Source organism: Chiloscyllium plagiosum, chromosome 6, assembly GCF_004010195.1.
Source record: "Chiloscyllium plagiosum isolate BGI_BamShark_2017 chromosome 6, ASM401019v2, whole genome shotgun sequence".
NCBI classification, from domain to species: Eukaryota; Metazoa; Chordata; class Chondrichthyes; order Orectolobiformes; family Hemiscylliidae; genus Chiloscyllium; species Chiloscyllium plagiosum.
This window is the reverse complement of record NC_057715.1, coordinates 62,203,692-62,217,436: the sequence shown is the minus strand read 5'-3', so window position 1 is coordinate 62,217,436 and position 13,745 is coordinate 62,203,692. Positions and strand designations below refer to the sequence as shown.

The following is a 13,745-nucleotide window of genomic DNA, read 5'->3' as shown; positions in this document are numbered from 1 at the left end:
CAAAGGACTACTAATTAGCTGTCCCAGTATTTGATTTGCCACTGAGCTGGTGGGAGGCTAGGAGTGAGCGGACCACTCACTTTCCATTTTGTCTCCCTCAATAGTTGTAAAATCGAGCTCTTTCTTTTGACTCCATTCTGCCTTTATAACCAAACTTTTAATCTACAAAGTCTTTTTTCCTTTCTGAGTGATTTTATCATGTCAATGAACTGCCCTTGTTAGTACAATAGTATTGCATAGATAGATTGGAACAAGACACTGTACAAATAATCCATACTAAATACAAATGATCCGCCCTTGGTAAATCTCTACATATTAAACTGTTAAGCAACAAGATGCTATTGAATGATACAGTAAATTAAAACAGACAGTCTCGCATTAATCTTAATAGATTAATGTTATCAGATTTGAACAGCACCATTAGTTTTCATTGAACATTTCATTTACACAGAACTAACCCTTCATTTTGATTTAGAAGAAAAACATAAGAAAATGCCTATTTGCCTATTTGTTAAATAGGCATATGTGACATGTACAGAAGTCACATGTACAGAACAAGATAAAAAGAAAACATGCAAAGCCAAAAACACAAACAAAAAGAAACAAAACTGCTTGCTAATTGGAGAATGGCATATTTGGTTATTATTCTGTTCTTGACGAGAAACATTCCTCTCCTCTGCTACGGTCATCCTTCCTTTACAAGAAAATACTATTGATTTAAGACTCAGGTGATGTCCTCATCAGCATGTACCTCTCCTTGGAATGTTCCAAGGTTCACCTTTTGTTACAATGAATGACTCAATCATGAAAAAAAATCCTGATCTCGTCAGAACTGTGATGTTTTCAACAGTAATACCAAATGGATTTTTTGTAAGTAGGGTGGAGAAATGGCCACAAAGACATTATTTGGGTGGCACAATGGCTCAGTGGTTAGCACTGCTGCCTTACAGCGCCAGGGATCTGGATTCGATTCCAGCCTCAGGTGACTGTATGGAGTTTGCAAATTCTCCCAGTGTCTGAGTGGATTTCCTCCAGGTCCTCCTATTTCCTCCCACATGTGCAAGTTAGATGGATTGATCATGCTAAATTGCCCATGGTGTGCAGGGATGTGTAGGGTAGGTGGATTAGCCATGGGAATTGTAGGGTTACAGGTCAGGGTAGGGGGGGTGGGTCTGGGTGGGCTGCTTTTCAAAGGGTCGGTTCGGACTTGATGGGCTGAATGTCCTGCTTGCATGCTGTAAGGGTATTATGATATCAGGATGACTTCAAAGACACATTAAGCTGAACACACAAATTGTTTTACTAAACCATATATTATATCATAAAAATATGAATTACAATAACTGTAAGAAATGTGGGAAATTAACTGAGAGGATGGGCAAAAAAAAACTATAGGGATAGGGAGCTTGGCACCCTGGAAGAAATGTGGTGATGCACTGAGAGGTCAACAATACTCCTGCCCCAAAGCCATAACACACCTTGGGCATCTTATATTGACGGATAGTAGATTTTCCACCCTACAATGGAGTGAAGACCCATCCTCTTGACTGGAGCCAAACTGTTTGGTCAGCAATTCAGCAGTCCCACCAGTGCCTGAGCTTTGGAGTGGACTCTGTCAGAACTGAAGGCATGCTATGAAGGAAGCTCAGGGATTCCAGGGTAAAGGGGAGCTTTGGGTAGGGTTTTGTTTTAGCACCTTAGGTAGGCCTTGCGGATGATGGGGAAAGATTTTTAAACTCTGTAGGTGGGAAGAATGGGGCTACTGTCTTCTTGGTGGGTGCTACCAATGGGCAAAGGGCACCCCTCAAATGATAGCAGCCCCTCTCTTCCCACCAGTTGGAATTTTACACTTCCTTGGAAATTCCAAAATGGGAGAGCAGAAGATCTGGGTCATAAAGTTGTGTAACAAAAATCCAGTAAGACGCAAGTTTGCTCTCTATGCTCCTAGATTTTATAGATACAAGCCAGGTACTGAGAGTATTGAATAAACTAAATGTAGTTTTTAAACAATACCTACAGAGTAGGTATTGTCCCATCAGTCAAACAGGCCTCACAACTACATTCAACAGTTTACAAACCAATAAAGTGATTATATTACATTTTAAATAATGAATTCTAATCTAAATGCATCTGACATATAATAATTTTGAAGAAACATACATTTTAAACATCACTATACCTATACTGTCTTTACAATTAATGACAGATTTACTTATTAGAATTTAACGTACTGTTTTTATACAAATACGATTTTGAAGTATTGGGTGATGGAAGGGACTTCTCATACTGCATGTTACAAAATAAATTCAACAATGAAATGGCCAAAACGCTCCCATCTCTTTCACTTACAAAGGGGCACTTACTCAGACAAAAATGAAAATTCACAACTGAAGTTTAAAATCCCATTTAAAAACCTCTCATGCTAGACTAAGTAGCACAAATAGATTAAACATGCTTTTCTTCAGTCCTACCGATAGTGCAATGTTCTCCATTCCACCCAGGGCTGCATTCACACTTGCCATCCTTACAAGTCCCATGCTCACTGCAGCGTGGGTGACATGCTCGTTGATCACAGATACTGCCCATCCAGCCTTCGTCACACCGACAGGTGCCTCCTATGCAGATTCCATGGCTGCTACAGTCTACTGCACAAATCTCTGTGGGAGACACAACAAATCCCTGTATTATTGTCAAGGATGTAACAGTTCAGCGCCCAGGTCAAGCAGGAATAAAGGGATTTTTTTACACTCTTAGCAGCTAATTCCTTTCAACAATAAGGATTTAATAAGAGGATTACAATAAAATAGGGATTACAGAGGCATCCTTAAATGGTCCACTTATTTCTCTTACAAACTCATGATAACTGCTGTTTCTTCACTGTTCTTTTGTGACAAAAAAGGTAGTTGTTAGCTTCTGCAGGAAATATATGAGGTATCACATTTAATTAAAACCTTGTCAGTACTAACTTCAAACAAATAGATGGGAAGAGGTTATGACATAGTTAAAACATTATTGTGTAAAAACTCCACTCAAAGAAATAGTCTTAGAAATTGTCAGTCGCTCACTATTACTATTATAATAGTCAATTTATTGAGCCAACTTAAACAATATCCTTGAATATCTTCAGCTTTTCTACTTGAATTGTTAGATTCAAAGAGTAAGAAAGTGATAATTGTTTGTATTTCTTCACCTCGAGTCATTTCAATTATTTTAAAACATTTGCGTACTTTTAGAATGAGTTTTCAGTGCAATGATATTTTCTTACAATTCTTTGTGTTTTACTTAAGCTTTAACTAAACTGTAATGGACTGCAATTTACTAGGTAATTCTCTAAGTCACTTTCACAGAATCATAGAATGCATGAAATTCCTCTCTACTATTTTAATGAAGTATTGACCCAGTAAACCAGCAGGTTAACAGCCTTATTAAAATATTGCCAAAGAATTTTTACATAATATTTCACTGTCTTTTTTCTTGCCATGATTTATTTGAAGCAGGTTAATGGTTCAACAAGATATAATTAGTTTTATCTTTTAATATTTTTATGGGTTAAAGTCAAAGAGGCAGGTCCTATTTGTGATTAAACATTTGAAATAACACTAGCATTATCTGCTGTTGCAATGTCAAAGTATTGCATTCCGAAATAAAAATGTAGCTCAAATGCTCTGTAAAATCTCAATGTGTAGCTTACACTTTTGCTGTACATATCCTGAAATAAAAAGGCATTCAGATTTAAACAGAATAAATCTGGTTAATCTTAATTGATCAGATTTTAATTCTAGAACTACCTGGTTTTATGCTTTGCTTACAACTGCAACATAGGAGTTTAAAATATTTAATTATGGGATTAATACCATTATGATTTGGATGAATGAAGTTGAATTAATTGCTGCTACTGGTTGAGTAAAAGTTATTTGAATGATGTAAATGTAAATGATGTAGTTTGGTCAAATAATCTAAGAACAGCCCACAAATTGTCACTTACTGATTCAGATATTCGCCAAACCAATGACTGATTTAAATTAAATTGGTTATCTGTAGAATTGAATTGAATTGGTTATCTGTAGAATTGAAAGTAACTTTTTGAAATAAGAAGGAGAATTCACAGAGAATAGATTTCCAAAGGGAGGAAAAACCTGGTGGTCACACATATTAAATTTTGAATCTTTATGTAAACCTTAATGAGCTCAATAAAAATGACAAGAAGTTTTTAAATTGTTGAAGTAAAATCTCAGCAGGTATCATTACATAAATTGGAAGAAGTTAAAAATCTAAAGAACTTAGTTTAATTACTGAGGTAATATCTTATAATGGGATGGACTGAGGTCCAGATAACGAACCATAAGGATTAAAATGCTGCTGGACATGACAGACTGATTCTGAATTTCTCCAGTTTCTTTTGTGAGATGTAAAGAAAATAGACAAAATGCTGTAGGAGCACATGATGGTGATCACTTTCTAAAGCAGGGCTTGGAACTCCAAAACAGAATATACAACATTCACCCTTATTCACTCACTGGAGCTCTTTGCCAAAGCTACTCCAAAAAAAAAATAGATTTAACCAAATGGAACTTTCCAAGCTCTCAATGTTAAACGTTTTGCAGTCTATTAAGCAGAAAAGGAGTGATTTCATTGATCACACAATAGCTTAATAAGTGTGAGAGAATTACTAAGTTTCAGTCTACAGCCGCTCAGAGCTGAAGAAAGGTAATGAATGCTTCTTACACTACTTTCTGTTTTTTTTTGCGGTCAAATTGCTATTTCCTGATTCAGCACTTAAGGGGATTAATTTTCTCATTTCAACTCAAATTATAATTGCAGCTACACAAATTATCCAATTTGATACGATTTCAATTTGGACGTTTCAGTGTGATCGTATCTGAGATTTTTTACTGCTTACTGCCAAGAACATGAAGTTTAATAAATGCACACAGATATCTCAAGAAGACTAAAATGATACACAAGTAAAATGATAAGTCTTAAGAAGATTCACATAAATTTAGCGTTCAATGTTTATATTATTGAACGTAATAGTTGTAATACTGATAAAGTTTGTTTGCTGCAACAAATTGGGTGAAGAAATGCATTGGATGAACAGTATCTGTTCATAGGGCCCTGATTAGTGACTTCTATACCATAATCTGATTAGTTTGGGAATAGTTTGTGTCAGGGTAAGCACTCGCCAGCAGGGAGGGAAGATGATTTGTTATGTAGGTCAGCTAATGCCAGTCTAAAGTGAACTGCTGACTGCAAAATGGTAATTTAAAATTGGAGCAGAAATCCTGCTTTCCTTTCCAGCTCTGAGATGTGCATGATGGATAGATATAATGGATCCTGAAAAGAAAGAGGACAACCAATTAAAGATTAAGTTGGGGAGGGTGTACCCGTATAGAATTATGAGAATAGTCATAAAATATATGGAAAGGCAATGGCCTAGTGGTTTTATGACCAGACTATTAATCCAGAACCTCAGCTAATATTCTGGGGATCAAGGTTTGAATCCCACCACATCAGATGGTGGAATTTGAATTCAATAAAATATATTGGAATTAAGAATCTACTAAAGACCATTGACATTTACTGGAAAAACCACTTGGATCACTAATGCCCTTCAGGGAAGGAAATCTGCCATCCTCACCTGGTCTGGTCTACATGTAACTCCAGACCCACAGCAATGTGGTTGACTCTTATCTGTACTCTGGGCAATTAGGGATGGGAAATGAATGCTGCCTAACCAGCGATGCCCACATTCTGTGAATAAATCAAGAACAAAACTTGGCTTAGCAATCCACACAGCTGTGTCAATTGCTATGAAGTCACAAAGAAGAAATTAAACTGAATATGTCACCTGGCATCGATTTCAGATACGGAAAAGATAAAGCCCAGACGATTCTGCAAAGTTCTCTTTACTAACATCCAGAGGCTAGAACAAAAATTGGGAGAGCTGTCTACAGACAGGTCAAGTAACAGCCTGACATAGTCATACTCACAGAACCATACCTTCAGGCAATGTCCCAGACACCACTATTACCATCCTGGATATGTCCTTTCTCACTGGCAGGACAGACCCAGCAGACATGGCGGCACAGTGGTCTACAGTTTGGAGGGAGTTGCCCTGGCAGTCTCTAACACTGACTATGGATCCCCATGAAATCTTATGGTTTCAGGTTAAACATCAGCAAGGAAACCTCCTGCTGACTACCATGTACCATTCTCCCTCAGCTGATGAATCAGTACTCCTCCATATTGAATAAGGAGAAAGCATTGAGGGTGGCAAGTGCTGAAAATGTGCTCTGGGTGGGTGATTTCAATGTCTAACACCAAGAGTGGCTAAGCAGCAGCTCAACTGATTAAGGTGGTCAGGTCATGAAGGACATAGGTGTTAGGCTGGGTCTGCGGCAGATGGTGAGGAAACCAACAAGAAGGAAAAACATACTTGACCATATTCTTACCAACCTGCTGGCTGCAGATGCATCTGTCTGTGACAGTATTGGTAAGAGTGACTGCCACACAATCCTTATGGAGATAAAGTCCCCGCTTCACACTGGGAATAACCTCCGTCATGTTGTGTAGCACTATCCCCATGCTAAATGGGACAGACTTCTAATATATGAAGCAGCTCAAGACTGGCCATCCATTAGGGACTATGCACCATCAACAGCAACAGAATATTCTCCAGCACAACCTGTAACCTCATGGCCTGACATATCCCCCACTCAACCAGTACTGTCAAGCCAGGGGCTCAACCATAATTCAATGAAGAGTGCAGGAGGGCATGCCAGGAGCAGCAGCAGGCATACCTAAACATAAAGTGTCAACCTGGTAAGCTACCTAAGAGGACTACTTGAATAACAAAGAGCATAAGCAGCAAGTGACAGACGCAGCTAAGTGCTCCTATAGCTCTAAGCTCTGTCGTCCTGCCACACCCAGCTGTGAATGATAGTATACAATTAAAACAACTCACTGGAGAATGAGGAGGCTCTAGCAATATCTGGCTGCTATGGTCCTAAATAATTTGAACATTAAGGGAGTGGATCCTTTTCTGTTCAATAAGATTGCTGGTTCATGATAGGGTGTTCTGATTGCAATGTGGGAGGAATTGATTGCATCCTGCACTTGCAGGAAAGGCAGCAAGGGCTGAGAATCCTAAAACCCTTCCTGTCTGCCTCCTCACATCAAGGGACAATGTAAGGAATTGACAGGCTGTTGAGAAGACAATATCAGTAACATCCTTGATGCACTTATCGGTTCAAGACTGTAAAAGTCCAGAGATCCCCAGCATAAACCTAAAATGATCAGCTAGCAAAGAAATTCAGGGCAGCCTGTTGCTTTTAGGATCACAAGGAAGGGATTGGTGCCAGTCCTTGGGACTACAGATTCTCATCACCTTGCTGGCATACGGGTGACATGTTAGCTAGAAACATCCTTAGCTGTCTTCTACACTGATTCTCTGCCATTTGCAGGTTAGAAATAGAAACAGTAGAAGACCATTTGGTTCCTTTGGCCCCACTGTCATTCAGCAGGATTATGCCTGATTCGATATTCCGACGTTCACTTTCCTGATCTTTCCCTGAAACTCTTGATTCACTGACTGATCAAGAATCTATCTCAGGTTAAATGTACACAGGGACTCTACTCCCACAGCTCCCTGTCACAAGGAATTCCACAAGAATCACAATCCTCTGAAAGAAGAAATTCCTCCTCATCAGTCTTAAATTGGTGCTCATTTTTTTTTTGGTCCTAGACTCTCCCTTGAGGGGAAACATCCTCTCAACATTTACCCTGTCAAGTTCCTTAAGAATCTGGTATGTTTCAGTGAGATCACCTCTCATTCTTCTAAATTACAACAAACAGAGTCCCATCCTGTATAACATTTGCTTATAAGACAATCTCACCATACCAAGGATCATCCTCGTGAACCTTCTCTGAACTGCCTCCAATGAAGTTATATCTTTCCTTAAATAAGGAGACCAAAAAGCTGCACCTGAGCTCATAGATCCTGTTCTGTGCAAGAGCTGTCTTCCTTTGTGGTGGCTGTTGTCCATCTCCCTCTGGAGGTTGTGGCTACTGTTATTTCAAATTGAGTTGTCCTCTGCTGTCATATGTAGTGGTTCCATTGCAGTCGTTGAACTGTAAGAACAACTGTTGGATTGACCCCTTCCATGCTCCCTCAGCGTTCAGGAGATCACTGAGAACTGTAACCTTAGTAAAGGCTTGATTCACTTTAACACCCTTGCCCATGAAGTTCCAGGCTATGCCCTCCAAAAGTGCAGAGTTGCATGTGGCCAAGGCACCAAGCATCATGTACTCCCATTTGGTTCTGCATCATTCTGTTATTCAAACGTTAGCTCCTTGCCATTAATTTCACAGGAAATTTCAGTCATGTACTACTGCAGGGTTACCTTTGCGCCTGACAAAGCAACTTCTCTTGCTCATACGTAATCCTGACCTCATACAAAGGGACCCAAGAAAGTATTACAGTGGCCTTCAAATGGAAATGAAGCAGTTGCAAGGCAGCAACACCACCACCCCCACCACCACCCCTCCCCACCCCTTCCCCCCACCTCCCCACCCAATCCTGCCCCTCCACCCTGTCCATGCTCTGCCACAACCCAATCCTCCCCAAAACAACTATTGCACATTGCTGCATCTAGTGTTTGTCAGTTTTGGAGCAAGTGTTGGATTGGATATAGTTTTAGGCATACTTTTTACGTCCACTGAAGTAAGATTCTGAACAGTCCTAGTTTCAGTACCTGGAAATAACTTATCAAGAACATTTAACTAATTTTTACAATCTATAATTAGCAAATTTAACCATTAAAAAAAACTTTGAAGTTACCATCTTTTGGAAAGAGAGAAATTCTGTAACTTATTGATTTTTCTAGTCCATTATACTTTTAGCATTCCTAACTGCACAGATGTAATAGATGAGATGTGTTTCTTTCATCGGTATCAGACAACAAAGAATTAAGTGAATATCCCCTCTTTCATTGACTCGGTGTCCTTGAGAGGTCACGAGATGCCAATCAGGACACAATGTACTTTCACTCAGTACTTCAGGAGATCAAGTCAGAGCTGGATGGTATGAGAAAGAACAATCAGCCTGTTTGAATGTGTTATGTCACACCTCTGTGACTATCACATCCTGACGGAGATCTTGCACCCAGACCTATTAGTCTAGAGGTAGGGACATGGCTGCCACAACACAATATCCTGTATGAATGATCTAAGGAATATTGACATTCTGGATATTGATTTAAGGCACATGCTTGGCATTGTGTAATCAATGAGGGTATGATTGTTGGAGAGGCCTGACGTTCTAGTTCTGAACTCCCCTCTTTTTGAAACAGTTACTTATTTCTTCCACTTTGGGGTCTGTTTTATTGATATTGAAACCAATTTTCACAGTTGATTTTTGGATCAACATAGTAAGGTGCAGACTTTATATTTTTTGTAGTATCTTGCAGGCTCTCTGTGTCCGCAATAATCCTTCACCTTCACCCCCCGCCACACACATTTCAATTAAACCATTGACGTAATCATTAATATTTCCATTTTAACTCTGGGCCAATTGAATATTGAGATGTTGATGCACTTGCAGGCCCTGTGTCCTTCCAAAAGAGACCAGAGTAACCATGACTTGCCTTGATCCCTCCTTCGAGACTGTCAGTCCCCTCTCATTTCCTACCTATTTCTACTTCACTATCTACAATCACCCCCTATGACTGTTACCTTAGCTACCTCATACAATCAGATTTGAACTCCTTGCATCTCGATAATGCTATGGACTGACTCGAGAAGCCCCTGGATAATGTGGGATCCTCACCCTCGACTGACTGTGGCCCATCCCTTGGACAAACAGTGTTTTCTGAGGGGGAGAGGGTTTAATTGCCAAAGTTTATTTCAATCATGTGTATGATTTTTGGACTTTGTCCAAGTAGCTCATCATGTACAATATTATTTCCTCCACCTCTCAGTGAAAAATTATGCCCACAGCATCCAACATTTAATGTGATTCTGTTAATGGACAACATTTACTAAACAGCACTGACTGTGCTACAAATTACACAGGATACCAAATTAAGCTTATCAGTCTGGCTCACAGTTTGATTCCTCTACACATTAGAATTACCTTAATTCACACACAAGGTTGTGTCCTTTGTAGGCAAAATGTTGATGTTTGCACAGTGCAACCTTTCTACTTAAGAAAAACCTTGGAGATGACCAATCCTGCTACATCCTGATGACAATACCCTGACTGATCAGAGTTGACTTGCTTCATTTGAACTTAATCAGTTAACTGTGACAGGTAAAAATGTCTACTGCATCTTCATTTCAAACCATAACACAACTAATCAGCACCACCTTTTCATACTATATAAATGTTGTTTCCTTTCTAAGTTGTTTTCTTGTGTTTGCTTTATTCTTTCATGGGATGTGGGTATTATAGGCTAGGCTAACAGTTTAAGCCCATCCCAAATTGTCCTTGAACTGGGTGCCTTGCTGTGGCCATTTCAGAGGGCAGCTAAGAATCAACCACAGCTGTGGGGGTTTGGAGTCACATGTAGGCCTGAGCAGGTAAGGAATAAAGTCTAGTTTACGTCCTCCTGAATATGAGGTGAAATATTCTGACTTCATGTAACTTATCAGTAATGATAACAGAGTAATCCTTACATTTGCTTCAACTTTGTGTTTCTTAAACATATAACCACAGGGATTGATTTCATAACCAGGTGGTTGCACCAATGCTTCAGAAATCATGGCTTCAACAGGCGTCACTGAAATGTAACCTGCTCAGGCTACCAGGAAACCGACAGGTTTGAATCACCACTCATTTTGTACCTTGTTCATTTATTTCTTTCCACTGAATTTGATGCAAGATAAAATGGGACAAACAATGAATCAAGCTACTTATCAGATCCTGGTGGCTGGAATAAGTAAAAACTACCCCCATCTTGTTAAAAAAAGTCAGTTAAAGATCTATAATTTCTTGATCAGCACTCACCATTCCTTACTGGGAGCACCAGATTTAAGATTCAGATCTATTCCTTGCTCAAAGAAAGGAAAACTTAATTTTATGTTAAAATGGTATCCAGTCACTTGGAAGTCGGAATTTGGTTTGATTTACAAACACAGGAAGGAAACAAATATTTTTAATCGGGTTTAAGGTGTGTTGCAGCTGGTCTCCTGAGATCAATACAGGAAAAGGAATAGGCCATTCAGCTCATTAAGTTTGCCCCCATTCAATACAATCATAACCAATCAAATACTTCAAAACCTTTTACCAAACATCATTATAACCCTGGAATCGGAACTCAATCTCCACATATTCAAGGGCTGAGCTTCCACAACCTTTTCTGGTGGATAATTCCAAATTAACTGTTAAAACACAATGCAATTCTTTTAGTATGATCTCTGTGCTCTAGTTATGATGATAGGAATAAAGAAAGGTCAGATTCATTTGGGTGTCCAAAACAAACCCGGCAGTGAAGAAAATTAGAATGCCTCAGATAAAAGCAGCTTTCTCTTAAGGGATGTGGCAATTAGAAATTTAATGGTTTTGGTATCTCATTTGCTTTTCAAAAAAGAGAGAGTTCACTTCAAGATTTCCCAATTAGAAATATTTTCAATACTTACAAAATTGGCTTTTCAGTTCTTCTTCAAATCAACAAGGAATTGAGTACCAACAACTCCAATTACATTACACTCCAGATATCACTAAGGTATGAGTAACATGTTGCAAGGACTCTAACTCCCGCAACAAAGCTGTGGGCAATTGTACAACTGCGCCTATAATATCAAATGTAATAGTTGAGTGTATTACCCACGGAGCAATCATGGCCTGTCCAGGGAAAGTCACAGTTGCAGGTCTTTGAATCTGGTTGGAATGTACCATGCCCTGAACAGTGGTCTGTACAAGCTGTTCTTGTCGTCTCGCAATTTGAGCCACCCCAGCCAGTGGTGCAATGACATTCTCCGCGAACACATATTCCTCGTCCAGAACATGTTGAGTCTAAGCAGTCCACTGAAAAATAAACAATACACCAACAGCTTTAGAACAACAAATTTAATATATTTGGGCTTTTTTTTTATTAAAGATCACATGAGTTAAATAACAAATAAATAATGTCTTATCATTTTGTCACATTAAAAACCGCTCAGGGTCATTAGGATGTTAGCCATTGTCACAAATGGACTGAAAAAAAATTCACTTGAGCCACAATCTCAGTTACTGAAACACTCTGAGGTTATAGGACAGCTTGCCTTCAGCAACTGTGTTCAATATCAGTGACTAATTTCAGTTCCATTAAATCTGAAAGCTTTTCAGATCCTGCCAAGCATCTTCCATCTCGAGGAAATTGTGTTTTGTAGAGGAAAAAGGTTTCAAATAAACTAGCAAGATATATCAAACCATGTGTAGATAAATTAGTAAGGTAAAGGTACATAAAAGTACAATTGCTTGTAAGCTGTTGAAAGCTTCAATATACATATAAATGGAAGCAAATATCAAAACTGTGGATCTGTTCAAAGTTGAAATGGGGGAATAATAATGGGAATAATGGACACTGGAAGAGATGTTTTAACTGGAAGACTTATATTCTAGGGTTCTAAAAGAGATGACTGCAGAGCTAGTGGATATACTACTTTTAATCATTCAAAATTCTCTACATTTTAGAATGCTTCCAATGGAGTTGAAGATAGAAACTGTAATCCTTGGGGGACAGACGAGACAGCAAAATGCTACTTCAGTTATATTAACAATATAAAAATACTGGAAAGCATTATTATGAAGTTGTCAAGGGCACTTAGGAAATCGCAATCGGATTAGTCAGGATAATACAGTTTTCAGCGAGGTAAACCATGTTTGACTATCATAGATTTATGAAAATATAAAAATGTAACTATTGGAATGGATAAAGGGGAACCAGTGGATGTAGTAAATGTGGATTTTCAATAAATATTTGATCAGGTCTCACATAACTGATTTCACATTTGATAAGGTCTCTTGATGTTGGGAATAATGTATTAACACGGGTAGAGGACTGGAAAAATGGTAAAAAATAGAGAGTAGGGAAGAACAGACAGACCCTGACATTGTACTATTAACAAGAAGGCTTATTAGCAGTACAGTGCCAGGGTCTCAGCTATTTTCAATCACTGTTAATGACTTTGATATATCTTCAATCAGTGCCTAATTGAAAAGCAGATCAATTCGATTACTAGACGTGAAAGGGATGGCTTGCATTATGCTGCAAAGTGCAACCAAATCTTTGAAACTGTCTAAGAGTATCTGTTAAAATAATGTATCTACTTTTGCTGGCAATGCAATGGTACATGGGAAAATAAGATATCAGAAACACTCAGAGGCATTGCAAGGAGATACACACAAGTTAAGTGAGTGGATAAGTAGATAGCAGATTAGATTAGATTCTCTACAGTGTGGAAACAGGCCCTTCGGCCCAACAAGTCCACACTGCCCCTCTGAAGAGAAACCCACCCAAACCCAGACAGTCAGAGACTTTTTCCCCGAGTGTTACAAGGAGACATAAATTTAAGGTGAAGGGTGAAAGGTATAGGGGGGATGTCAGGGGTAGGTTCTTTACCCAGAGAGTGGTGAGGGCATGGAATGCGCTGCCTGTGGGAGTGGCAGAGTCAGAATCATTGGTGACCTTTAAGCGGCAATTGGATAGGTGCTTAAGCTAGGACAAATGTTCGGCACAACATTGTGGGCCGAAGGGCCTGTT

General features: G+C 39.0%; 1 protein-coding gene across 12 annotated transcripts in view; it reads right to left on the bottom strand.

Annotated features, from left to right (window-relative positions):
• Nucleotides 1-13,745, bottom strand: part of tenm4 (teneurin transmembrane protein 4) — a 660,982-nt gene that overhangs the window by 142,517 nt on the left and 504,720 nt on the right. For all 12 annotated transcript variants that reach the window (XM_043691653.1, XM_043691652.1, XM_043691657.1 and 9 more), the window contains 2 exons: nt 11,825-12,025; nt 2,472-2,657 (listed from right to left, as the gene is read on the bottom strand). In XM_043691653.1, the coding sequence (XP_043547588.1) occupies nt 2,472-2,657; nt 11,825-12,025 (387 nt within the window). The remainder of the gene's footprint in view (nt 1-2,471; nt 2,658-11,824; nt 12,026-13,745) is intronic.